The 26,646-nt window shown below is 57.1% G+C and overlaps 1 protein-coding gene and 1 long non-coding RNA gene across 3 annotated transcripts; both read left to right on the top strand.

Moving 5' to 3' along the window:
• The first annotated feature begins 4,923 nt into the window (after nucleotides 1-4,923).
• LOC123352852 (protein FAM170B-like) lies at nucleotides 4,924-8,760 on the top strand. Of its 2 annotated transcripts, none has more exons than XM_044993296.1 (3): nucleotides 4,924-5,107; nucleotides 5,485-6,222; nucleotides 6,910-8,760. In XM_044993296.1, exons 2-3 carry the CDS (start codon nucleotides 6,153-6,155, stop codon nucleotides 7,803-7,805), a joined length of 966 nt encoding a protein of 321 aa, XP_044849231.1. In that variant the 5' UTR covers nucleotides 4,924-5,107; nucleotides 5,485-6,152; the 3' UTR covers nucleotides 7,806-8,760. The 2 variants fall into 2 exon arrangements, with proteins under 2 accessions (XP_044849231.1, XP_044849232.1); XM_044993297.1 differs by having other exon boundaries at nucleotides 4,950-5,025.
• Nucleotides 8,761-14,257: 5,497 nt separating this feature from the next.
• Nucleotides 14,258-24,593, top strand: LOC123352853. Its single transcript, XR_006574298.1, has 3 exons — nucleotides 14,258-15,326; nucleotides 21,910-22,020; nucleotides 23,451-24,593. It is a non-coding gene; the product is annotated as an uncharacterized LOC123352853 (long non-coding RNA).
• Nucleotides 24,594-26,646: the final 2,053 nt, after the last annotated feature.

Genomic DNA, 26,646 nt, shown 5'->3' with positions numbered 1-26,646 from the left:
TTCCCTTTCCCTCTTCTCCCATCTCTTCCACTCCACTCTCCTTGTCTGAGCCTCTGTGAGCGACAGTTATGGGTGCTCCCGAGATCCCTCAGATCCCCTCCCTTCAGCCAGGGCGGAGGCCCTGTGGCCAAGGTGCTCAGCTGGACGCGAGGAATCTATTTAGCTCCCCGAAGCATGGGTGGCAAGTTTGTAAAAATTTTGGTGGGGCCCAGAACCCGCCCCCAACTCCGCCCCCCCAACTCCGCCCCCACCTGCCTAAGGCTCTGGGAGGGGGCTCGGCGGGGGAGGTCTGGGGTGCAGATCCTGGGCTGGGGATTAGGGTGCAGGAAGGGTGCTGGGTGCAGGCTCTGGGCTGGGGCAGGGGGTGGGTGTGCAGGAGGAGGTGAAGGGTGCAGGCTTTGGGATGGAGTTTGGGGTTGGGAAGGGGTGTGTGGGAAGGGGGAGGGAGTTTGGGGATAGCAGGGAGTGCAGGGTGAGGACTGTGGGGCTGAGGATGAGGGGTACATGATGCAGGAGGGGGCTCAGGGCTAGGGAAGAGGGTTGGGCTGTGGGGTGAGGGCTGTGGATGAGGGGTTCATGATGCGAGGGGGCTCAGGGCTAGGGAAGAGGGTTGGGCTGTGGGTGAGGGCTGTGGATGAGGGCTTCATGATGCAGGAGGGGGCTCAGGGCTAGGGCAGAGGTTTGGAGTGTGGGGTGAGGGCTGTGGATGAGGGGTTCATGATGTGGGGGCGCTCAGGGCTGGGGCAGAGGATTAGGGTGCGGGGGGATGAGGAGTTCATGATGTGGGGGCGCTCAGGGCTGGGGCAGAGGATTAGGGTGCGGGGGGATGAGGGCTCTGGCTGAGGCTGAGGATTAGGGTGCAGGGGGATGAGGGCTCTGGCTGGGGCTGAGGATTAGGGTGCAGGGGGATGAGGGGATCATGATGTGGGGGTGCTCAGGGCTGGGGCTGAGGATTAGGGTGCGGGGGGAATGAGGGCTCTGGCTGGGGCTGAGGATTAGGGTGCAGGGGGATGAGGGCTCTGGCTGGGGCTGAGGATTAGGGTGCAGGGGGATGAGGGGTTCATGATGTGGGGGTGCTCAGGGCTGGGGCTGAGGATTAGGGTGCGGGGGGAATGAGGGCTCTGGCTGGGGCTGAGGGTTTGGGGTTGGAGAGGCTCAGGGTAAGGGCAGCCTGCCTTGCCAGTACTGGCGGTGGGCAGGCACTAGGACCCTGCGGCAGCAGACAGCAAATCTGCTGGGAGCCCTCCGGGCAGCAGGCAGGGGAGAGGCGCGCTGCGTTCTGTCAGGCAGGGACGCAACACAACGCGGCGGAGGGGGGGGAACACGCGGAGGGGGGGTGGCAGGCGGGGGCTGGGACCTGCTCCAGGCAGGGTGGCAGCGTCGGGGGGAGACCTGCGGGGGCCGGGGCCGATCCAGATAGGGCCCGGGGGGAGAGACCCAGCTCCAACTATTGCTGGAGCAGGGCGCCCAGCCCTGAATATTGCTGGGGCCCGGGCCCCACACAAATATATAACCTGCCGCCCATGCCCCGAAGAGAGGGGTTAAGTGGCCACTTGATCTCGGTCTATAAGTACCTACACAGGGAGGAGGTACCTGACTCTACGGGGAGGCTTTTTAGTCTAGCAGACCAAGGCAGAATGAGATCTGATGGCTGAAGGAAGCTAACGTGAGGCAATATTTTAAAAGAGTTAACAGGCTGACCCGGGTAATTATAGGCCTGTCAGTCTGACATCGATCCCAGGCAAGATAACGGAGCTTTTTCACCATGATGCTTGTGGCTGATCTGCACTGGCCAGGCAGACTAAACTGCAACACCTTGCCAGCAGGAACTGCCCTGAAAGCCAGCTCAGTTCACGTGTTTAATTTCTGGTGCGATGGGCCCCGGCATGCCTGGCCTGCTGGGCCTGGGGCCGGCAGAGAGAAGAAGCACAAAGATCTCAGTGGTTCTGCATGGCACAGAAATGAGGTGGGAGAAGGGGGAGCCGGGGGGTGGGGAAGAGCCCCCAGATCAAGACATGACAGCCCTGGGCTCCTGTGTGCATCTCCGGGGGGCTTGGGGCAGGAGGGCGACACAGGCAGGATGTGGTATGTTTCTGATCGCTCAAAGGAACCGCAAGAGAGGAGCCGAGAGCAGAATCGCTCCTCTGATCTTGGAAACCCACAAACAGAAAAGACACCAGAGTGAGACTCCCCCGCCCCCAACCCCTCAGGGTGCGAGAAGGGGGCAGGAGGGAAGGTGCTGGTTGATTCACTCGTTCAGGTGACCTTCGGCAAGTCACACAGGATATGACGACTCTGCACACAAACACTCTCAGCTGGCCCCTGCCAGCTGACTTGGGCTCGTGGGGCTTGGGTGGAATTGTGGGCTCCTAGACCCCCATGTCTACAGTGTAGTTAAACAGCCCCTTAGCCCGAGCCCAAGTCAGCTGTCAGGGGGTGGCCGCAGGTGTCTAACTGCAGAGTAGAGATACCCTCAGCTGCTCCATGCCTCAGTTTCCATCTGTAAGTGGAGATAATGGCACAGCCATGCTTCAGGAAGGGAGAAATTCATTAATGACAGAGAATCGCTACGGTGATGGGGCCCACAGATGGAGCTAGGAGGTTGCACAACTAGTCTATAAGGATATAGGAATGGGGGCTGCTGCTCCCTCCGGAGCTCAGTATCCCAGCACATACAGCCGGTCCCTGCTCCTGCTCAGCGACCCTGCAGTACGGCCAGCTAAGGACGGGGAGTATTGTTACATGTGTGTACGCAGTGCTGTAAATGCGCACAGCCCTCTGCCAGACACAGCCCCTGCCCCAGAGAGCTCAGATTATAAAGCCCCAGGCCAGTTCCCAGGGACGTCAGTGGGCGTCTTGCCATTGACTTGACTGGGGTTATGGGCTCTTCCAGACTATCCAGCCTTGCAGTGTTGGGTTCCCTAATTCCTAGGAAGGCAGGTTTGCCGGATCAGCACAGATCTGCTCTGCGGCTGGTCTGGCATCCCAGCTCCTGCTGTACACAACACTCCACTGGCCATCACCGCCTTCTCTGACAGCACCGCAGGCTCCTGGTCTCACCAGCCCACTATCATCCCTCCTCAGAGCCCAGGGACAGCTGCAGGCCCCAGGAGAGATCAGGGCCCCGTGTGCCTGGTGCTGCACGTACACGAGGAGAGGCAGCCCCTGCTCTGAAGAGCTTCACTCTAAGCGATCAGGCAAGGAGTGAGGGAAAAGGACGTGTTATTAATGCCATTTCACAGCGGGGACCTGAGGCCAGAGAGACTAAGGGACTGGCCCAAGGTCATGGAGGGAGTCGCTGGCAGAGCAGGGAATTCACCCACAGCGCAGGACTCCCCCTCCAGAACTTCCATCTCCAGCTCCTGCTGTACCCAGATAGGCCCATATCCCCCTGCTACCGACCCAGCTGATACTAGCCCAGATGCAGAAGAGATTGATCCTGCTCGTCCGGCATCCACTGATCCAGAAGCGCACAGGGGCCGACAGCCCCAGGAGTGTTCCTTGGGCTGGTGTGTCTGCGATGCTGTTCTCAGCTCGACATGCAGGGGGCTGGGAGAAGAGATGCAGCACAGAGCTCACAGCCCAGGGGACGGGGAGGAGGGGGCTTTACGCCACCTTTGCGCCCTCCCCAGCCTCAGCTGCTCCACAGGCTGGGGCAGCCCTTGCTTTACCAGCCAGCCCTGGGAGCCTGGCTAAGTTACAGCAGCCTCCTGGGGTGCCCTAAGGGTCACAGAACTGCTGAATCTGCCCCATGACACGCCCGTCCCACCCCAACCTTCCCCCAGCACACCCCCTACAAGCATGCAGCGAGCGTCGGCTGCCCCCATGGCTGTGTAGGAGGAATTGGCTCCGGCTGGATGTGGGGCTTCACACCGCTCCAGCCCTCTCGTGCAACGGGAAGGGGCCCCGGGGGGTGGGCAGGGGAGAATCTCCCCCTTGATCCTTTTTTGAGACCTCTCAGGCCCTTTGCCTCAATAATTGCTAGTGGCAGTGAGTTCCACGGTTTGTTCTGTGTTGTGTACCAAGGTGCTTCCTCTTGCCTGCTTTAAATAAGTTGCCTTGTAATGTCCTTGGGACTCCTCTTGTTCTCAAACTGTGGGAAAGGGGAAATTGGCCACCACTGCACCTACCCTTCAGAAATTGTACCCAGCCCTCACCTGACACTTCTCCTTTCCAGACGAAACAGTCCCAGATCTTAACTCTCTTCTCTCAGGGGAGTTCCCCACCCTGACTGTCTGGGGCAATGATTCATTTCCCTCCCTCTTCTCTGACCCACTGACATCCTGGCAGCAGATGCACTTCTCTCCCTTCCAGCCGCTGCCGTGACTCAGAACTCCTTCGCTTGTGGCGGTGGTCAGAGCGGGCGGCGAGATCAGGACGGCCAGCCCCCAGCGGTCCAAACTCAGGAGCCGGCCCCAACATCATGAGATTGCCCTGTAAACACGGAGATCTTTTTAATGTATAAACGTTGATGTGAGGGGGTGTAGAGACGCCACTCTGAGCAGGAAGGGTTTAATGGAAGCCTGTGCCCCTATCAGCCCCCCCCCATTACACCTGTATAAGGTGTCAAGTCTGTAGGGAAGGTTTAAAAGAGGGTAAACCCCGTTCTACTTCCTACAGAGCCTCTGGGCAGTGTCCCCTTACGAGCCCACCTACGATGGAGGCCTGAGAACCCCAGATCCAAGGACTGGAAGCAGGGGCGGCTCTAGCACCAGCAAAGCAAGCACCTGCTTGGGGCAGCCCATTTGCAGGGGCGGCAGGGGAGCTGAGACCCAACAGGGGGCCCTGGGAGCTGTAGTTCCCTGGTTAGCTCCCTGCCTATAGAGCCAGCCCTGGAGCAGGGAAAGAACTACACTTCCCAGCATTCCCTTGGCCACTACCAACTGGAAAGGAAGGAGGGGACCTCATGCGGCAGCGTGCTGCGAGTGCTGTGGATGGCAGGGAGACCAGATTTGAACATTCACAGAACAGGACACTCCAGGGGGAGGGACGCCCCACCCTGCACCATCCACTCCCTCCGACTGGGTGGGGTTGGGTGCGGGTGGCAGTGACACGGCACTGGCTGGGGTGTGTCCCTTTGAACAGACAGCAGCGAACCTTGGCATGAGTTAAGCCTTGAGAGGCCTTGGTTGATTTGGGGTCTCCTTGGGGGGCAGCTAGATCCTGGTGGGGGTCTGAGAGGCCTCCAGGGGGAGGAAGAAAAGCAGCCAGGAGCCACCATTGGACACTCCTGAGCAGGGGACACGTGCCCCCCATCTCCCCCTCCCCACCTGGAGCCTGCAGCGCTAGTTGTGGGGTCAGGGTGGGGTGAACGGCAGCACAGCGAGCAGGCCTGCCTGGGGCCCGTGGGCAGAGGGGAGTGGTGGTTTGGGGAATTCAAACGGGGGCTGGGGGAGGCATCTCAAGGAGCTCTGTGCTGGGGCCGCTGCCGACAGTGTGCTGGGTTCGGACTCGCTGTCTGTCTGTTTCTGTTTGTCCATTTAGACTGGCAGCTCATCGGGAGAGGGACCGTCTCTCACTCTGGCGTGGGCAGCGCCCGGCAATGGCCCTGGTCCTGACTGGGCCTCTTGGCCCCACTGTAACCCAAATCAACACTAATATGAATGGTCCTGCTCTTCGGTCTGTGCCAGCACAAAGCCAGAGGCTGATATGGCTCCACCCTCCCTGATCGGAGCCCGGATGGGCCCTCCTGGGGCTTGTGCAGCATAGACCCAGCTGAGTGGTTTGGCTGGGACGTCATGAACTCGGCCCTCCCTGGATGGGACTCGAGGAGGCTCTGCCGGACCCAAGAGCAGGTGGCCCGGAACTCGGCGTTGTCATCCCAGCTGGCAATGACCTCACCCAGCTCAGAACTTCTGAGCCATTCGGACCCAAACAGCCGGATGCCGTTTGGAGCAGAACATTCCAGGGCTATTTAGACCACAACATTCTGGTGCCCCTTGGATCAAACCGTTGGCTCAGGTCAGTTGTGCTCCTGTCTCTGCTGCCTGCACTGTGAGAGTTGGAGATTTAGCTGGAGAATTGGACCAGAACCGCCATCCCTTCCCCAGCAGAGACCCAGACTTTCTGGCTAGTGCTGGGACAGAGACCCCAGCAGGTTCCGAGGACTGTGACAAGCACCAGCCTTAGCCCGAATCCCCAGAGCCAGGACCATGGTGCACAATCAAGGGCTTCCTGCCGAGGCCCCAGAGACGAATCTTGGAGCTGCCCAGGACGGGTCAGGTGAGCAGGACATTCCCTGGGCCCACAGGACACTCGGGGTCCCTGGTCAAGGAGGAACTCGAACTCTCTCTGCCTGCCCCAGGGAGGTAAGGGGGTGGGAGAACAGAGACCCCCCCACCAGGGCACAGTGGGGGAAACAGACTCCCCAAGTGAGGAGAGACAGAGCCCTCGAAATGGTTCAATGGAAAAGAGGAAGAGGGACACACACACACACACACACACGATCATATCTGGGGGCACGAAATGGCTCTTCCATGTAGAAACGCCAGTGCAAAGAGTCCTGTGCCCTTGGGGTAAGGAGCCTAAGCCAGGGGCCTTGGAGATGGGCACAGCCCGGTCCCAGGCTGCCGGGGTGACAGATGTCAGGGCTGAGGCAGCCCAGTGGGGCAGAGTGTCCATCCCCCCAGGCCAGGGCAGCATGGGCACCGACAGGACGTTGTCTAGGGCTCTGTCCAACCTAGTTTCCACTGTGCCCAGCGAGGGGGCTCTGGCCCTTCCCTGGGGGCAGCGTGTCGGACCCCTGACCGGGCGCTCCCCTGATAGTCGCACTCAGTGAGTCCCCTTCCCCACCCCCTCCCCCTGCCCGTGGGGGGGCCCTTTGGGCCTGGGACACAGGGCTGGGAGCGGGTGGGGCACTCACCGCAGAGGGCGATGGCCACAGGACCTGGGCTTTCATTCTGCTTTCAGAGTCGCAGAGATCAAGGGAGTCGCCCCCTCATCAGGGCGTCTCTGCTGGGAGCCCTGGTGCTGAGAAAACAGCGGAGCAGGGGGTCTCTGCCGCAAGCCCAGTTCATGAGGAAACAGCAGTGGAGGGGGTCTCTGCCGGAAAGCCTGGTCCTGAGAAAACAGCAGAGGAGGGGGGCTCTGCTCCTGCTGGCCCCAGGGACCAAAGCCAGCATCCCTCTGCGGCCACATCTGTCACCAGCCACTCCTCCATCCGCGGCGTGGAACCCGTGGCCTCCAACCTCCCGTGTGCGCAGCCGCCATGTGAGTCTCCCAGCTCAGGCGAGAAGAGAAAGCGCTCGGCACGTGGCAGAGAGGCCGAGGAGGAGGCAGAAGAAAAGGCCCTTTATTATATGAAGGTCCAGGCCGTGAACGGCGTCTCGGTGGCCTGGGAGACCGGGGCCGGCTTCGAAGCCATTAGGAAACGGCCTCGGATCTTTAAGACCAAGTACATCGGAGGAGAAAGCTTTGCCGGCTCGGACCTGAGCAGCTCCCACACCAAGTCCGAGCTGGGGGACGTGGACTCGGAGGCAGAGTGCGGCGTTGAGGGGCCGGCAGAGGAGGTGCCGCAGCAGCCGACGGGAGCGCCCCCGGAGTGGCTCCTCACCATCGAGCAGGGCGTGCGGTGCCTGGCCTGCTGCCGAGTCTTTCCCAGCCTGGAGGCCCTGACCCAGCATGTTAAGCAGGGGCTGCGCGAAGGCTTCAGCTGCCGCGTGTACTACCGGGTGCTGGGGCAGCTGAGGGCGAGAGACAGGTCCCTGCGGAGACGGCAACGCGGGGGCCGGGGACGCCAGCCACGCGTCCGGGAGTGCAGCAAGTGTGGGGGACAGATACGGCGCCCACGCAAGGCTGCCAAATAGGCCTGGCTAGGCCGTGCCGGGGGGTGCCCAGCTGCTGGCTGAGACCGGAAACGACTCTGCCAGAGGACCCCTGAAGCCACAGGGTGGCGAGTGCTGCCAGCAGCAGGTCCGGGGCACACACGCCAGTCGCTGCCCCCGGCTAGGAAGCCCTGCCCGCTCCCGGCTTGCCAGCCAGACCCGATCTCCACCTGAGGCCAGGACAACGAGCTCTGGGACTCGCCGTGATACGCCCGGGTCCCTGCTTGGGAGAGACCAGCGCTATGAGCATCAGGGCTGAGAACTGGCAGCTCCAGCAGCGCCAGGCCAACTGCATCCCAGCCCAGCACTCCAGACCCGCCCCGGGCTCCCCTGTCCCGGGGCCAACAGGCCGAACCGGAGCTGCCGGGCTCCCTCCCCTCCCCCAGCCCGGCCGGAAGAGCAACCCGCAGCTCCCGCAGCAAGGCCCTGCGGATGCCAGCAGAGCCCCAGACAGCAACGCCGGGCCCCACCCCTCCATAGGGCTCTGGCCGACCCGGACCAGCCACCAACGACGGGGAAAGAACTGACGGCATCAGCCAGCCCTCTCCCTGCCAGGCCCCAGCCTAAAGCCTGGGCCGCCGGCCGCCCAGAGGGATGGAGGGTCGGTAGCAGATCCGCGTCCTTAGAGACGCACACGGACTCCAGCCCATCGACGGGAGGATGGTGATGGGAAGACGTCTCTCTGCAGCATCCCCAGAGATGGACGCACAGGGCGGATACAACACACAGCCCCTGAAGGCTGAGCCCTGGCCTCTGCCCCACAGAACAGCGAGCTGGGAGGCGCCCCGCCGGCACAGACATCAGCTAAGTGACTTACTTTGGGGGTTCCCGTCTGGGGGGGGGATGCCCTGGGGTCACGGAGCATCTCAGGGGCTTGTGAGCTAGGGCAGGGAGCTAAATGGTCTGGGCAAGGGGCTGGAGGTCAGGAAGGCGAATGTGGGCCAGGGCTGGGTGAGAGAAAGGGGGGTGTGGGCAGAGGGCTGGAAGGGGGTGTGGGTGGGGTTCAGGGGGCTGGATGGGAGGAAGGGGGGTGTGGGTGGGGGTCAGGGGGCTGGATGGGAGGAAGGGGGGTGTGGGTGGGGGTCAGGGGGCTGGAGGGGAGGAAGGGGGTGTGGGTGGGGTTCAGGGGGCTGGATGGGAGGAAGGGGGGTGTGGGTGGGGGTCAGAGGGTGGATGGGTGGAAGTGGGGATGGGTATGGTTCAGGGGGCTGGATGGGAGGAAGGGGGGATGGGTGGGGTTCAGGGGGCTGGATGAGAGTAAGGGGGGATGGGTGGGGTTCAGGGGGTGGATGGGTGGAAGGGGGTGTGGGTGGGGTTCAGGGGGCTCGATGGGAGGAAGGGGGGTGTGGGTGGGGTTCAGGGGGCTGGATGAGAGGAAGGGGGGATGGGTGGGGTTCAGGGGGCTGGATGAGAGGAAGGGGGGATGGGTGGGGTTCAGGGGGCTGGATGGGAGGAAGGGGGGATGGGTGGGGTTCAGGGGGCTGGATGGGAGGAAGGGGGTGTGGGCAGGGGTCAGGTGGCTGGATGAGAGGAAGTGGGGATGGGTGGGTTTCAGGGGACTGGATGGGAGGAAGGGGGGTGTGGGTGGGGTTCAGGGGGCTGGATGGGAGGAAGGGGGATGGGTGGGGTTCAGGGGGCTGGATGGGAGGAAGGGGGGATGGGTGGGGTTCAGGGGGCTGGATGGGAGGAAGGGGGTGTGGGTGGGGTTCAGGGGGCTGGATGGGAGGAAGGGGGGATGGGTGGGGGACAGGGGGATGGATGGGAGGAAGGGGGGTGGGGGTGGGGCTCAGGAGGCTGGATTGGAGGAAGGGGGTGTGGGTGGGGTTCAGGGGGCTGGATGGGAGGAAGGCGGGTGTGGGTGGGGTTCAGGGGGCTGGATGGGAGGAAGGGGGATGTGGGTGGGGTTCAGGGGGCTGGATGGGAGGAACGGGGGTGGGGGTGGTGTTCGGGGCTGGATGGGAGGAAGGGGCGTGTGGGTGGGGTTCAGGGGGCTGGATGAGAGGAAGGGGGTGTGGGTGGGGTTCAGGGGGCTGGATGGGAGGAAGGGGGGATGGGTGGGGTTCAGGGGACTGGAAGGGAGGAAGGGGGGATGGGTGGGGTTCAGGGGGCTGGATGGGAGGAAGGGGGTGGGGGTGGGGTTCAGGGAGCTGGATGGGAGGAAGGGGGGTTTGGGTGGGGTTCAGGGGGCTGGATGGGAGGAAGGGGGTGTGGGTGGGGGTCAGGGGGCTGGATGAGAGGAAGGGGGGATGGGTGGGTTTCAGGGGACTGGATGGGAGGAAGGGGGAATGGGTGGGGGACAGGGTGCTGGATGGGAGGAAGGGGGGATGGGTGGGGTTCAGGGGGCTGGATGGGAGGAAGGGGGGATGGGTGGGGTTCAGGGGGCTGGATGGGAGGAAGGGGGTGTGGGTGGGGTTCAGGGGGCTGGATGGGAGGAAGGGGGGATGGGTGGGGGACAGGGGGAGGGATGGGAGGAAGGGGGGTGTGGGTGGGGCTCAGGGGGCTGGATTGGAGGAAGGGGGTGTGGGTGGGGTTCAGGGGGCTGGATGGGAGGAAGGCGGGTGTGGGTGGGGTTCAGGGGGCTGGATGGGAGGAAGGGGGATGTGGGTGGGGTTCAGGGGGCTGGATAGGAGGAACGGGGGTGGGGGTGGTGTTCGGGGCTGGATGGGAGGAAGGGCGGGTGGGTGGGGTTCAGGGGGCTGGATGAGAGGAAGGGGGTGTGGGTGGGGTTCAGGGGGCTGGATGGGAGGAAGGGGGGATGGGTGGGGTTCAGGGGACTGGAAGGGAGGAAGGGGGGATGGGTGGGGTTCAGGGGGCTGGATGGGAGGAAGGGGGGATGGGTGGGGTAAAGGGGGCTGGATGGGAGGAAGGGGTGTGGGTGGGGTTCAGGGGGCTGGATGGGAGGAAGGGGGGATGGGTGGGGTTCAGGGGACTGGATGGGAGGAAGGGGGGATGGGTGGAGTTCAGGGGGCTGGATGGGAGGAAGGGGGTGGGGGTGGGGTTCAGGGAGCTGGATGGGAGGAAGGGGGGTTTGGGTGGGGTTCAGGGGGCTGGATGGGAGGAAGGGGGTGTGGGTGGGGGTCAGGGGGCTGGATGAGAGGAAGGGGGGATGGGTGGGTTTCAGGGGACTGGATGGGAGGAAGGGGGAATGGGTGGGGGACAGGGGGCTGGATGGGAGGAAGGGGGGATGGGTGGGGTTCAGGGGCTGGATGGGAGGAAGGGGGGATGGGTGGGGTTCAGGGGGCTGGATGGGAGGAAGGGGGGTGTGGGTGGGGTTCAGGGGGCTGGATGGGAGGAAGGGGGATGGGTGGGGTTCAGGGGGATGGATGGGAGGAAGGGGGGTGGGGGTGGGGCTCAGGGGGCTGGAGTGGAGGAAGGGGGTGTGGGTGGGGTTCAGGGGGCTGGATGGGAGGAAGGCGGGTGTGGGTGGGGTTCAGGGGGCTGGATGGGAGGAAGGGGGATGTGGGTGGGGTTCAGGGGGCTGGATGGGAGCAACGGGGGTGGGGGTGGTGTTCGGGGCTGGATGGGAGGAAGGGCGGGTGGGTGGGGTTCAGGGGGCTGGATGAGAGGAAGGGGGTGTGGGTGGGGTTCAGGGGGCTGGATGGGAGGAAGGGGGGATGGGTTGGGTTACAGGGCGATGAAGGGAGGAAGGGGGGATGGGTGGGGTTCAGGGGGCTGGATGGGAGGAAGGGGGTGGGGGTGGGGTTCAGGGAGCTGGATGGGAGGAAGGGGGGTTTGGGTGGGGTTCAGGGGGCTGGATGGGAGGAAGGGGGAGTGGGTGGTGGACAGGGGGCTGGATGAGAGGAAGGGGGGATGGGTGGGTTTCAGGGGACTGGATGGGAGGAAGGGGGAATGGGTGGGGGACAGGGTGCTGGATGGGAGGAAGGGGGGATGGGTGGGGTTCAGGGGGCTGGATGGGAGGAAGGGGGAATGGGTGGGGGACAGGGGGCTGGATGGGAGGAAGGGGGGTGTGGGTGGGGCTCAGGGGGCTGGATGGGAGGAAGGGGGGTGTCGGTGGGTTTCAGGGGGCTGGATGGGAGGAAGGGGGTGGGGGTGGGGTTCAGGAGGCTGGATGGGAGGAAGGGGGGATGGGTGGGGTTCAGGGGGCTGGATGGGAGGAAGGGGGGTGTGGGTGGGGTTCAGGGGGCTGGAGGGAGGAAGGGGGGATGGGTGGGGGACAGGGGGCTGGATGGCTGGAAGGGCGTGTGGGTGGGGTTCAGGGGGCTGGCTGGGAGGAAGGGGGGATGGGTGGGGGTCAGGGGGCTGGATGGGAGGAAGGGGGATGAGTGGGGTTCAGGGGGTGGATGGGTGGGGTTCAGGGGGCTGGATGGGAGGAAGGGGGGATGGGTGGGGGACAGGGGGCTGGATGGGAGGAAGGGGGGTGTGGGTGGGGCTCAGGGGGCTGGATGGGAGGAAAGGGGTGTGGGTGGGGTTCAGGGGGCTGGATGGGAGGAAGGAGGTTGTGGGTGGGTTTCAGGGGGCTGGATGGGAGGAACGGGGGAATGGGTGGGGTTCAGGGGGCTGGATGGGAGGAAGGGGGTGTGGGTGGGGTTCAGGGGGCTGGATGGGAGGAAGGAGGGTGTGGGTGGGGTTCAGGGGGCTGGATGGGAGGAAGGGGTGTGTGGGTGGGGTTCAGGGGGCTGGATGGGAGGAAGGGGTGTGTGGGTGGGGTTCAGGGGGCTGGATGGGAGGAAGGGGGGATGGGTGGGGGACAGGGGGCTGGATGGGAGGAAGGGGGGTATGGGTGGGGCTCAGGGGGCTGGATGGGAGGAAGTGGGTGTGGGTGGGGTTCAGGGGGCTGGATGAGAGGAAGGGGGGATGGGTGGGGGTCAGGGGGCTGGATGGGAGGACGGGGGATGTGGGGGGTTAAGGGGGTGGATGGGTGGAAGTGGGGAGGGGTGGGGTTCAGGGGGCTGGATGGGAGGAAGGGGGTGTGGGTGGGGGTCAGGGGGCTGGATGAGAGGAAGGGGGGATGGGTGGGTTTCAGGGGACTGGATGGGAGGAAGGGGGGTGTGGGTGGGGTTCAGGGGGCTGGATGGGAGGAAGGGGGATGGGTCGGGGACAGGGTGCTGGATGGGAGGAAGGGGGATGGGTGGGGTTCAGGGGGCTGGATGGGAGGAAGGGGGGATGGGTGGGGGACAGGGGGCTGGATGGGAGGAAGGGGGGTGTGGGTGGGGCTCAGGGGGCTGGATGGGAGGAAGGGGGTGTGGGTGGGGTTCAGGGGGCTGGATGGGAGGAAGGGGGGTGTGGGTGGGTTTCAGGGGGCTGGATGGAGGAAGGGGGGGTGTGGGTGGGTTTCAGGGGGCTGGATGGGAGGAACGGGGGGGGGTGGGGTTCAGGGGGCTGGATGAGAGGAAGGGGGATGGGGGGGGGACAGGGGGCTGGATGGGAGGAAGGGGGATGAGTGGGGTTCAGGGGGTGGATGGGTGGAAGGGGGGATGGGTGGGGTTCAGGGGGCTGGATGGGAGGAAGTGGGTGTGGGTGGGGGTCAGGGGGCTGGATGAGAGGAAGGGGGGATGGGTGGGTTTCAGGGGACTGGATGGGAGGAAGGGGGGTGTGGGTGGGGTTCAGGGGGCTGGATGGGAGGAAGGGGGATGGGTCGGGGACAGGGTGCTGGATGGGAGGAAGGGGGATGGGTGGGGTTCAGGGGGCTGGATGGGAGGAAGGGGGGATGGGTGGGGGACAGGGGGCTGGATGGGAGGAAGGGGGGTGTGGGTGGGGCTCAGGGGGCTGGATGGGAGGAAGGGGGTGTGGGTGGGGTTCAGGGGGCTGGATGGGAGGAAGGGGGGTGTGGGTGGGTTTCAGGGGGCTGGATGGGAGGAAGGGGGGTGTGGGTGGGTTTCAGGGGGCTGGATGGGAGGAACGGGGGTGGGGGTGGGGTTCAGGGGGCTGGATGAGAGGAAGGGGGGATGGGTGGGGGTCAGGGGGCTGGATGGGAGGAAGGGGGATGAGTGGGGTTCAGGGGGTGGATGGGTGGAAGGGGGGATGGGTGGGGTTCAGGGGGCTGGATGGGAGGAAGGGGGTGTGGGTGGGGGTCAGGGGGCTGGATGAGAGGAAGGGGGGATGGGTGGGTTTCAGGGGACTGGATGGGAGGAAGGGGGGTGTGGGTGGGGTTCAGGGGGCTGGATGGGAGGAAGGGGGATGGGTCGGGGACAGGGTGCTGGATGGGAGGAAGGGGGATGGGTGGGGTTCAGGGGGCTGGATGGGAGGAAGGGGGGATGGGTGGGGGACAGGGGGCTGGATGGGAGGAAGGGGGGTGTGGGTGGGGCTCAGGGGGCTGGATGGGAGGAAGGGGGTGTGGGTGGGGTTCAGGGGGCTGGATGGGAGGAAGGGGGGTGTGGGTGGGTTTCAGGGGGCTGGATGGGAGGAACGGGGGTGGGGGTGGGGTTCAGGGGGCTGGATGGGAGGAAGGGGGGTGGGGGTGGGGTTCAGGGGGCTGGATGGGTGGAAGGGGGGTGTGGTTGGCGACTGGATCGACCCAGCCCATCCCCCCCACCCCACAAAATTCCCCTCAGTCCCTCCCCTGCCATAACCCCTCCCTCCCTTCTCCCCACCACACAATCAACGTCCTCAGCCTCCCCCCACAGCCAAACCCCTCGCTCCTCTAGGACCCCATCTGGCTCTCACTACCTGCCCCTCCCCCCAGCCCATCCAGCCCACCTCCTCCCCAGTCCCCAAATCCCCCTCTCCCCGTCACTGTGCCACAGAGTCCAGCTCCTGTCCTGCTCTCACCCCCAAATGCCCTTCCTCCCTCCCCACAACTCCGCTCCTCTTCCCCCACCCGTTTCCTCTGCACCCCACCCGTGTGTTGGATTCACCTGTCCCAGGTCCGGCCTTGGCTTCTGGCCACACCACAACTCCACCAGCCACAATGGAGCTAAAGCTCTGACCTGCATCTTCACTAGGAGCAGGTTTAGCTGAGCCACATTAGATCCACCTGACCTGAACCCCAGCCCGTGTCTTAGTCCAGGCAAAGAGCCCATGTCCTCCTCAGCGCCTGGCCCAGCTCGGTCAGGTGCTCAATTGAGCGAGAGGGACATAAAAATCTGCTAGGCAGCTTTGACATGCTCAGATCCCAGCTGTAGAGCAGGGAAAACATTCCCCACCGTGCACCACATGCCACAGCCGCCCGCCCGCCCTTCAGCTGAGGGGACGAAAGGCTTTCACCAACATTCATTAATGCAGCTTCACGCCCCTTGGCAGGAGAAGTAGCAGGTAGTAATTAACTCGCTAGTATTCATCACCATGCAATTTTGACAGGTTTCCACGCCCCTTTTAGGGCTCATGTCCCGCCTTCCCACCCCGTTTCCGTTGGCGCCAGAGTGTGGCGCCATCAGCCATTTTGAAAAAAATGTGTATGTGTGTGTTTGACTAGGGGAAGTGTTGTGTATGTTTGCTTGGGTACATGGAGAGAAAAAGGTTGAAAGAAGAGTGTGAGAGAGTGTAAAGAGGAAAAAAGAAAGTGAGTGAGGTTTAGAGGAAAAAAGGAAATTTGAAAGAAGAGAGGTAAGTTATTGAAGAAAAGAGGCTGGTTATGAAAGAATAGAAGGATTTTTGTTTTTAAAGGGTTAGTTAGTTTGAAAGAAGAGAGATTTTTAGTGAGTTTGAGTAAGGAGAGATGATGGTAAAGGCTGAGTTTGGAGAATAGAAAATTTGGAGATAAATGTAAAAGGTGTATTAAATGTCAGGGTGGGTTAAGAAAAACAATAAATAATGTTGAAAACTAGGTTTAAAAAGGGAAAGGCAGAGCCTGTTTGGTAAGCACAGGGTAAAAAAGTGAATAAAAAAAGCATTTAAACTATTCAATACCAGTGTAGATTAAGAAAAAAAGAGAGAGGTTAAAAGAAAGAACAGGAGAAGAAAAGAGAGCCCTCTGTGCAAAGAGCAAAGATAGAGCACATGGTGAAATCAGAATGAGAGAGAGAGAAGCAGGCAGAGCCCGTTTGGTGAGCACAGGGTAAGAAAGTAACTAGAAAAGCATTCAGTATCAGGGTAGGTTAAGAAAAAAAGAGAGAGGTTACAAGAGGGCAAGAAAGAGAGCTCCCTCTGCAAAGGGCAAAGCTAGAGAGCATGTGGTGGAATCAGAAAGAGAGCGAGAATTCCCACCTTTTCAGTCTTTCTGTAGAATGAGGCAACTCTTCTGGTTCAGACCCTCTCAGACTCGTTATCACCACCTTTGGATCGGCCCAGTCAGAGGTGGTTTTACAGCAGCGTCATAGAATTCATTTTCCTGAACCAATCCTAGAGTCCCAAGATTTTAAACAAGAGCCAACTCCCTCCTTTCCCCCCTCCCCTTTAACTGTTTTATTCTTATCTAAAGAAACAGACCCCCCCCTCCAGCATTTTCCCACCATGTAGCTCTTTTACAGAGGAGTTTTTATAAAAGTTAAAACCATAAGCTTTTAGAAACACACCGTTTTAAACAGTTATTTTCCTAGGTTTTAGACTAACAGGTGTTATTTTTTAGTAAGCACAATGTGAAGCTGCAGCAAAGCTCCTCTTAGCAAAGCAGCCTCTGTGAGTCAGTGGATCAGAGGTAAGAAGGCTGCTTCTTTCCCAACATTTTTAACAAACACAGGTTAAAGTTACCTTAAGTTTTGCAAAGGGAGAATGACTTGAAAAGACAAACCTAAGACACATCCCTTTTGTAGGTGTTGTAATAAAAAAAGAACAGTAAGAAGCACCCCTGGCTTAAAACCCCAGGTTTTTAGTAAGAGACAGTTTATATTTCCCTTATTTTGTAAACCACTGGATTAGAGAGAAGAAGATTGCTTCTTCCCCCACTTTTTAACAAAGAGAGGTAAAAGTCTTGGAAAGAAATAAACACTTGAAAAGACAAGCCTAAATGAAGACACAGTCCTTTGGAATAGGTGTTTTAATAAAAAAAAGATCAGCCAGGAACAGTCTAGGGTTATAAATGTAATGTATAGTGACAACCCCCCCCCCCCCACCCACCCAGGTTTTAGACTAGCTCTGGTTATTTTTTAGTAAAAACTGTGAAGGTACAGCAAAGCCCTGCTCTGCTCTTATCTAAACAACCAGGACCCTGTAACAACCCCCCCTCTTTTTAACGTATTAAATAAACACATGAAATAACAAAGCTACCTGAAGACAAGTTCCTTTATTTGTAGGGGTGTTTCAATAAAAAAAAAGAGCATGCAGAAGCACCCCAGAGCTAAACCCACAACACCCTTACTAAGAATACGTTTCCCCCCAAGGTTTTTAGTGAGAACCACTTGAAACAGCCCTTTGAAGGTCGAGGATTAGAAAAGAAGACGACCCCTTTGAAAAACAGGCTCCCTGAAGACACTTGTTTTTTATTTAGCCCCCTTGGCATGAGTGTTTCATTGAAATGTAACAGAGCAGCTCAGGTTTGTAGGAACAGACGGTTTATATTCCCCTTCTTTTGTTAACCATTGGATTCGAGAGAAGTTTGTTTCTTTTCCCACTTTTTAACAGAGAGAGGTGAAAGGCTTGGAAAGGAATAAACACTTGAAAAGACCAGCCTACCTGAAGACCCATAACCTTCATTTAGCCCCTTAGGCATAGGTGTTTCAATAACATGAAAGTCCGCAGACACAACCCAGGCTTAAAAACACAGAAAGCCTGTTTATAAACGTTTTTCCCTAGGTTTAGGCTCGCACTGTGGCTTTGGCTATACTTAGCACTTCAAAGCGCTGCAAACTGTAACCCTGAAATCAGAGGGACTATGATTAAGTCCCAGTGCAGAGGGCCTTGGGGTGGAAGATGAAAAGGTACAGCCGAAGCGGAAGATGGTACGATTTAAGAGGGGTTCTGGGGCTGCTTTGCAATGGTGCAGACTACAGGGAGCCTATAACCCTCATGCACAAACACCAGTTAGAGCGTGTTTTGGGAATAAAACAGGCCGTGCTGTAAAATAAAATGTCAGTTGAAAATAACTGTGTAAAGTGTGTTTTTATGGAGTTCCAGGGATGTGGGGTTTGTCAAAAGGGCGGTAGGTTGCCCCCGTAGTATACGCGCAGTTAGCTTACAGTTTGTCAACAACAACAAGAAAAGGTGTCCGAACGGCCTGTTCCTCTAACAAAGGCCCAACCACCTCACCCAGCCCTGGTGTTTGTGCATGAGGGTTATAGACTCCCTATGCACCATTGGAAAGCAGCACCAGAACCCCTCTTAAACCATACCATCTTCCGCTTCGGCTGTACCTTTTCATCTTCCACCCCAAGGCCCTCTGCATTAGGATTTAATCATAGCCCCTCTGATTTCAACAATGTCTCAGGCCTCTCATCCACTGTTTCATATTATTTAATACTGTACATCACCTAGGGTTACAGTTTGCATAAAAGTGTTTTATAAAAACAAAATAAAATACATTCTCCAGGCGCTTAGACAAGGTAATAATCAGCAATATTGTAACTATTCCTTTGCAGTCCTTGCTACAATGTATCTTTTAGCTTGTTTTTGTTAATTTTTCTGATAGGTCATAAGATGGGGGGAGAGAATACCTCATAAAATGGAAAAGTGTTTTCAAATAATAAATGCTTGCCCATGCTAAAGCTTAACAACTTATATGCCAGGCTACCTACAAAACCGTTTCACTAAAAGAGTTAGCAACATGCCCCCTAAAACTCGGGACAGCTTTCTTACCCCCATGGCCTGATCTCTGTGGCTCTGGCTTTTTTTAAAAAAAGTTTGTCCTTGGTTTAGATTTTAAAAAAACATTTTAAAAAAAGAAGAAAAAAAAGAGGGAAGGAAGGGGAGAAAAGCCTTTCACCTCTCGCTGTTAAAAAGTGGGAAAAGAAACAAACTTCTTCTCTCGAATCCAATGGTTAACAAAAGAAGGGGAATATAAACCGTCTGTTCCTACAAACCTGGGGTGCTTCTGCCTGCTCTGTTACATTTCAATGAAACACTCATGCCAAGGGGCCTAAATAAAAAATAAGTGTCTTCAGGGAGCCTGTTTTTCAAAGGGGTCGTCTTCTTTTCTAATCCACGACCTTCAAATGGCTGTTTCAAGTGGTTCTCACTAAAAACCTTGGGGGGGAAACTTATTCTCAGTAAGGGTTTTGTGGGGTTAGCTCTGGGGTGCTTCTGCATGCTCTTTTTTTTTATTGAAACACCCCTACAAATAAAGGAACGTGTCTTCAGGTAGCTTTGTTATTTCATGTGTTTATTTAATACATTAAAAAGAAGCGGGGGGGTTGTTACAGGGTCCTGGTTGTTTAGATAAGAGCAGAGCAGGGCTTTGCTGCACCTTCACAGTGTTTACTCTAAAATAGCCAGAGCTAGTCTAAAACCTGGGTGGGGGGGGGGGGTTGTCACTATTCATTACTTTTATAACCCTAGACTGTTCCTGCCTGCTCTTTTTTTTATTAAAACACCTATACCAAAGGACTGTGTCTTCATTTAGGCTTGTCTTATTTCTTTCCAAGACTTTTACCTCTTTGTTAAAAAGTGGGGGAAGAAGCAATCTTCTTCTCCCTAATCCAGTGGTTTACAAAATAAGGGGTTTATAAACTGTCTCTTACTAAAAACCTGGGGCTTTAAGCCAGGGGTGCTTCTGCCTGCTCTTCTTTTATTACAACACCTACAAGAGGGATGTGTTCTAGGTTTGTCTTTTCAAGTCATTCTCCCTTTGCAAAACTTAATGTAACTTTAACCTGTGTTTGTTAAAAATGTTGGGAAAGAAGCAGCCTTCTTACCTCTGATCCACTGACTCACAGAGGCTGCTTTGCTAACAGGAGCTTTGCTGCAGCTTCACATTGTGCTCACTAAAAAATAACACCTGTTAGTCTAAAACCTAGGAAAAAAACTGTTTAAAACGGTGTGTTACTAAAAGCTTATGGTTTTAACTTCTATAAAAACTCCTCTGTAAAAGGGCTACATGGTGGGAAAATGCTGGGGGGGGTCCGTTTCTTTAGATAAGAATAAAACAGTTAAAGGGGAGGGGGAAAGGAGGGAGTTGGCTCTTGTTTAAAATCTTGGGACTCTAGGATTGGTTCAGGAAAATGAATTCTATGACGCTGCTGTAAAACCACCTCTGACTGGGCCGATCCAAAGGTGGTGATAACGAGTCTGAGAGGGTCTGAACCAGAAGAGTTGCCTCATTCTACAGAAAGACTGAAAGGTGACAATTCTCGCTCTCTTTCTGATTCCACCAGGTGCTCTCTAGCTTTGCCCTTTGCAGAGGGAGCTCTCTTTCTTGCCCTCTTCTTTCTTGTAACCTCTCTCTTTTTTTCTTAACCTACCCTGATACTGAATGCTTTTCTAGTTACTTTCTTACCCTGTGCTCACCAAACGGGCTCTGCCTGCTTCTCTCTCTCTCATTCTGATTTCACCATGTGCTCTATCTTTGCTCTTTGCTCAGAGGGCTCTCTTTTCTTCTCCTGTTCTTTCTTTTAACCTCTCTCTTTCTTTCTTAACCTACACTGGTATTGAATAGTTTAAATGCTTTTTTATTCACTTTTTTACCCTGTGCTTACCAAACAGGCTCTGCCTTTCCCTTTTTAAACCTAGTTTTCAATATTATTTAACTCTTTTCTTAAACTAACCTTTTAAAAACAAATATATCTTTTTTTCTTCAAGTTCTATCTTTCTATTCTTGAATAACTTGCCTTTACCAGCCCCTCTCCTTACTCAATCACATCCAATAACCTTTCTTCCCTTTTTTCTCTAAACCTTACTCAAACTTTCTTTTTTCATCTTTTCACTCACTTCTTTCAACCTTTTTCTCTCCATGTAACCAAGCACAAACACACACAACACATCCCCTATTCAAACACACACCATTTTTTGTCAAAATGGTTGATGGCGCCAAACTTTGGCACCGACGTCATTTTCTCTCTCTCCGTCTTTTTGATCCCACCATGTGCTGTCTATCTTTGCCCTTTGCAAGGGGGCTCTCTTTCCCTTTTCTTGCCCTGTTCTTTCTTTTAACCTGTTTTTTAAAACTTACACTGGTATTGAATAGTTTCAATGCTTTCTTTAGTCACTTTTTTATCCCGTGCTTACCAAACAGGTTTTGCCATAGAAAATTCCCTTTTTAAACCTAGTTTTCAATATTATGTACTTGTTTTCTTAACCCACCCTGACATTTAATACACCTTTTACATTTATCTCCAAATTTTCTCTTCTCCAAACTAAGCCTTTACCATCATCTCTCCTTAATCAAACTCACTAAAAATCTCTCTTCTTTCAAACTAACTAACCCTTTAAAAGCAAAAATCTTTCTATTCTTTCATAACCAGCCTCTTTTCTTCAATAACTTACCTCTCCTCTTTCAAATTTCCTTTTTTTCCTCTAAACCTCACTCACTTTCTTTTTTTCCTCTTCACACTCTCTCACACTCTTCTTTCAACCTTTTTCTCTCCATGTACCCAAGCAGAAACATACACAACACTTCCCCTAGTCAAACACACACACACACACATTTCTTTCAAAATGGCCGACGGCGCCACACTTTGGCACCAACGGAAACGGGGTGGGAAGGCGGGACATGAACCCTAAAAGGGGCGTGGAAACCTGTCAGAATTGCATGGTGATGAATACGAGCGAGTGAATTACTACTGTAGCATCCAGATCCTTGTGTTGCTGACTGGGAAACGGAGGCACAAAGAGGCAGAATGACTCACCCGAGGTCACAGAGTCGCTCTGGAAATCTGACATTTCTTTGTGCCAGACTCAGGCAGATCCCTTCCATGCAAAACAGCAACTGACCTGGGGTGGGAAGCAGCGCGTGTGACCATCAGATCATCCCCCGTTTAGTTTGGCTACTAAGGAGCCCAGCCCTAAAGTCACCCTATAACCCCCTTTGGAGATGTTCAATTCCATGCAGCTATCCATTGTTATCGAGGGCACTATGCCCTGTTGGGGGCAGTGTGACCTAGTGGATACAGCCCTGGGCTAAGCTGCAGGAGACCTGGGTTCCAGTCCTGGCACTAGCCAGCTGCGTGCCTTTGGGCAAGTCACTTCACTGCTGCGTGCCTTAGTTTCCCTGTTTGTACAAAGGGGATTCTGATCTCCAGGATAAAGCGCTTAGCGATCTGTGGCTGAAAAGTGCCATATCACAGCGAGGTTTTAGTATTCATTCACTTTCTCTTCCTCCCAGCCGTGAGCCCCAACTACTGCCATGAAGACCACTGTGTTCCAGAATGAACGTCAACCCAATGCTTCCGAAGTGACCTACTCAGGGTGCCGCTTGCCCGCATCCGGCCAGGAGGTAAATATCAGTGTGACCGACGTAGCAGGTGACCAAAACAATCGCTTGCCCTTATTCCACAAGCCTGATGATTCTCAGACCCAGTTTTTCATCTCCACCAACCCTCCCGCTTGGGAACAGAGTTTCAGTAGCAGAGGCTGTAGTGAGGATTCGCAGGGCTAAGATCATACTAAAAACGCTGTGGAGCATTCATATATCAAGCTAAAGGAGCAGCGTGCATTGCGGGATATGGTGTTCTCACCAGGGCCGGCTCCAGGCACCCTTAGCAAGCAGGTGCTTGGGGCAGCCACTCCGGAGCGGGGCAGCAGGTCCAGCTATTCGGCGGCAATTCAGCGGAGGGTCCCTCACTCCTGATCGGAGCGAAGGACCTCCCGCTGAAATGCTGCAGATCGCAATTGTGGCTTTTGTTGAGGGGGGCTGCTTGGGGCGGCAAAATCCCTGGAGCCGGCCCTGGTTCTCACCTATCTTTATCATGTGTGCAACTTGCTGGGGGATACGGTGACCAGACAGCAAATGTGAAAAACCAGGATGGGGGTGGGGGGGTAATAGGAGCCTATATAAGAAAAAGACCCCACAATCGGGACTGTCCCTATAAAATCGGGACATGTGGTCACCCCACTGGGGGAGGGAGCAGGGGTTGTTTCAGGGCTGCCGTGGGGGGGGGGGGCAAGTGGGGCACTTAGTCCCGGGCCCCACAGGGCCCCCATGGAATACAGTATTCTATAGTATTGCAACTTTTTTTTATGGAAGGGGCCCCTGAAATTGCTTTGCCCCAGGCCCGCTGAGTCCTCTGGGCAGCCCTGGGTTGTTTGCAAATGAGCAAATAATCAAACAATCGTCGCTCCCCGAATGAAGGAGGTTTGGCCGGACAGTTACTAAGGCGCAGCTGGCACAAGGGGGCGCTGTTGGCTAATGGCAATATCTGTTTCTGCCCATCCACAGCGCTGGGCGAGCAGGGACTGGGCCCTGCAGGCAGGTGCTTTGGCAGAGCTGGGGCAGGGAGCAGAACCGGACTGGCAGGGGATACTCCAGCCTAGGGCAGCAGTGCATTGGCAGAGCGGGTGGTTGCTGTGCTGGGGTAGCTGGGAGCACGGCAGGCCAAGATCGTGGTGTATTGACCGGGCTGCATGGGGAGGCCACAGATTGCAATAGCACAGGATGTTGCAGGTCCGGATCGAGGTGTGTGTCAAAGCTGGGGGAGGCAAGTGCCCACAGCAGCAGCCCCACAGCACCGTGCCTGGGCCCGGGCAGCTCTGTCAGCCTCCTGCGTTGAAGAGAACCGGTTTCACTCCAAAGAGGAGGCATTTTCGGGACAAGCACCTTCAGTCACAGTAACTGCCCTGGCCGCATGGCTTCCTGCCGCGATCAGCGGCTGTGTGTGACGTTGCATTTCTCAAGGGAACCTGGCTCACAGCTCTCTCTGTTCACAGGGGAGGTCGTTGGTACGGTTTGCGTCCAGATTGCGTCCGGACTGCGGGGCAGACCCAGCAGTAGCTGACCACATCCCCGTTCCTACAGCATCGCTGGGTCCTTTGTTAAGGGCAGACGGCAGCAGCTGAAAAGGAGCTTTACATCTTGTGCCACAAGAATCTCATTCAAGCAGGAAGACCACGGAAGGCAGAAGGCAAACGTTGAGCCCCCTCTGAATTCTCCCTGGCGCTCTGAAGCAAAGCAGTCACGCTGAAGGCAACTATTCTCCAGTCTTCGCTGGGGGCCCAATCCTGGGACGTGCTGAGGTCACTTAACGGCACTCAGGACCCTTCCAGGATCAGGCCCCATAATTCCATATGCCAGGCTATTATTATCACGTCGCATTTATACTGCACTGGTGCCTAAACGCCAGCCAGGCCTGGGGCCAGCTGTGCTGGGGGCTCCAGCAGACAGAGCTCGTGTCTTCCTGTATGCAAACCACACATGCTGAAATCAGAGCACGGGGAAAAGCTAACCTTAGCGTGGTATCAAAGCACCATGCCAGCTGTCAGAGACACGGTGTCTGGTGCCCCTTTGTGACACGCTGCAGGCACAGAAGGGTCTGTGGGACTGTGAAGAACAGAGGAGACATGGGGATTTTTTTCAGGAATTGTCTCTCTGATTGTAGCCCCAGGCTACAAAGGGTTAACTCAGTCCTCGGTGGCTTTGTTCTGCGGGAACTGGTGTCAGGGCTCTAGACAGCCTCAGCCCCAGTGCATAACACACAGGACAGGGGCCAGGACCTGGGACGTGTGGTCTCCATCCAAACTGGACACCACATGCTGGTGGCTTGGGGCAAGAAGTGGGGCAGTGGGTGGATGCAGACCAAAGGGCCTGGCTGGTTTTAGAGATGCTCCCTGCAGCTCCCAGAGAAGCAGGGTCTGCAGAGAAAGAGCCTGTCAGCTGCCCCAGAAGAGCAGGGGGACCAGGGTGAAGTTGGGCCTAGCTAATTCTGGAGAGAAATTCTAAACGTAGATCAGACAGTGTGTGTGCTGGGAGTGGGGGAGGGGGAGACCTTTTGCTACTTGAACCCCTTTGCCATGGGTGGCAAGTTCATAGAAATTTTGGTGGTGCCCAGAACCCGCCCTCCCAACTCTGACCCCCCCCCCAAACCCCACCCCCACCTGCCTAAGTCTGTGGGAGGGAGGTTGGGGGGCAGGTCTGGGGTGCAGGAGGGGGTGAGGGGTGCAGGCTTTGGGACGGAGTTTGGGTGCAGGCTCTCGGCTGGGGGTGGGGGTGTAGGAGTGGGTGAGGGGTGCAGGCTCTGGGAGGGAGTTTGGGGGTGGGAAGGGGTGTGTCGGAAGGGGAGGGGGTGCATGCTCTGGGAGGGGGCGGGATAGGAGGGAGTGCAGGGGTGAGGGCTGTGGGGCTGAGGATGAGGGATTCATGATGCAGGAGGGGGCTCAGGGGCAGAGGATTAGGGTGCGGGGGGATGAGGGGTTTGTGATGCAGGAGGGGGCTGAGGGCTAGAGCAGAGGATTAGGGTGCGGAGGGATGAGGGTTGGGGCTGAGGATGAGGGGTTCATGATGCGGGGGGGGGGCTGAGGGCTGGAGCAGAGGATTAGGGTGCGAAGGGATGAGGGTTGGGGCTGAGGATGAGGGGTTCATGATGCAGGAGGGGGCTCAGGGCTGGAGCAGAGGATTAGGGTGCAGGGGGATGAGGGCTCTGGCTGGGGCTGAGGGGTTTGGGGCGTTGGAGAGGCTCAGGGCTAGGGCGGAAGGGCAGGGTAAGGGCAGCCTGCCTCGCCATTAGGGGACGGGGGACGCTAGGATCCTGGGGCAGCAGACAGCGGTTCTGCCTGGAGCCGCTCCGCATAGGAATGTGCTACACCGGCAGCACAAGCAGGCCCGGGAGAGGCAGGTGCCGCTTTCTTTCAGGCAGGGAATTGGCGGGGCGGGGGGAGACCCGCGGGGGCCGGGGCCCGATCCAGGCAGAGCCGAGGAACAGACCCAGCTCCAAATATTGCTGGAGCAGGGCCCCCGGCCCTGAATATTCCTGGTGCTCGGGCACCTCGAACCCATATGCTTCCATTTGCCATGTTCCTGTGCAGAACTAATCCTTGGCTGTGAAGCAGCTGTTGGGTGTCGCTGTGTTTATCAGCTGCTGGCAGCTTCCCAGGGGGAGTCTATAGATGGGGCCAAACCCTGCTGGAGCTGCTGAGGGGAACAATGGTGCTGTGGGCTGAAGATCCAGGGTCACAGTGGGGTGGAAGGCGAGATTCCCTCGGACAGAAGTGCCGGCGCCGGCTCATTGCTGGAAAGGGAGCCCCGGAGAGACGGAAGTTTTGTCTCCCTGGTACATTCGTGCGCAGCAAGTTCGCATGCGACAGCTTCACCCCCTGGCTTGCTATGCACTAACTCGCCCTGTGGACAAGCCCTGAGAGAGGTGCAGCTCAGCCCTGACCTGCGACAGGAACAGAGTTTGGTTACAGAAACTATCAACTTCCACCCTTTCAGGTTACGAACGCTGCTCCAACATTTTCCAGTGCAAGATTTGGGGGGGGGCGGGGGGGGGAGGGTGGTTGCCAAAAACCAAAATTTTTGGTTTCCAGCAACTGAGAGCTCAAAATTTTGGGGGTTTGGGAGTTCCTGTTTTTCAACAAAAGCCCCTGAAAATGTCAAAGAAAGCAAAAAAAAAAAGTTTGTCTATGTTGTTGCCATTTCCTGAGCAGCTCTACAGATTAACCTTTGCTCTGAATGTCCTGGGTTTCTTAATGGGAGGTTTCCTCTCTACCGTTCCTGGAGGTAACATACCCATTGCTGCAGGCCTGCAATCTAACATCACCTGTAGGTACCCCACTGTCATCAGGTGATGGCCTAGTAACCCCCCTTGGACACCCCTCTGTCATCACTTAAGTGCGAATTTGGTGAAGGATACACAAGACCCCAGCTCCCCTCCTATGGGCACCTGGGCTCTGTAACAGGCAGTACAACAGGGTTTTAGACGCCTCGCAGCTGTGCCGCGGATCCACGCAGGGCACTGAGCTGTGCAGCATTGACAGACACGTCTCAGAACAAAACTGTACTCGGATCTAATTTTCCATGGGGGTTTCTCTGCTGCTATGGACTGCACAGACCTACAATGCCCAACAGCCATGAAATCCCTGGGGAGCTGGTCTTCCGGCAAAATAGCGATTTGTATCCATTCTGTGTGTT

Source organism: Mauremys mutica, chromosome 19 (assembly GCF_020497125.1).
Source record: "Mauremys mutica isolate MM-2020 ecotype Southern chromosome 19, ASM2049712v1, whole genome shotgun sequence".
Taxonomy (NCBI): domain Eukaryota; kingdom Metazoa; phylum Chordata; order Testudines; family Geoemydidae; genus Mauremys; species Mauremys mutica.
Note: the sequence above shows the minus strand (reverse complement) of the source record. Positions and strands in the feature narration are given on the sequence as shown.

Excerpts from the sequence above, each read along its gene's own strand:
- LOC123352852 (XM_044993296.1), top strand. The coding sequence starts at position 6,153 with ATGGTGCACAATCAAGGGCTTCCTGCCGAGGCCCCAGAGACGAATCTT. Across the intron at positions 6,223-6,909 it reads AGCTGCCCAGGACGGGTCAG|AGTCGCAGAGATCAAGGGAG; the intron begins GTGAGCAGGACA and ends TTCTGCTTTCAG.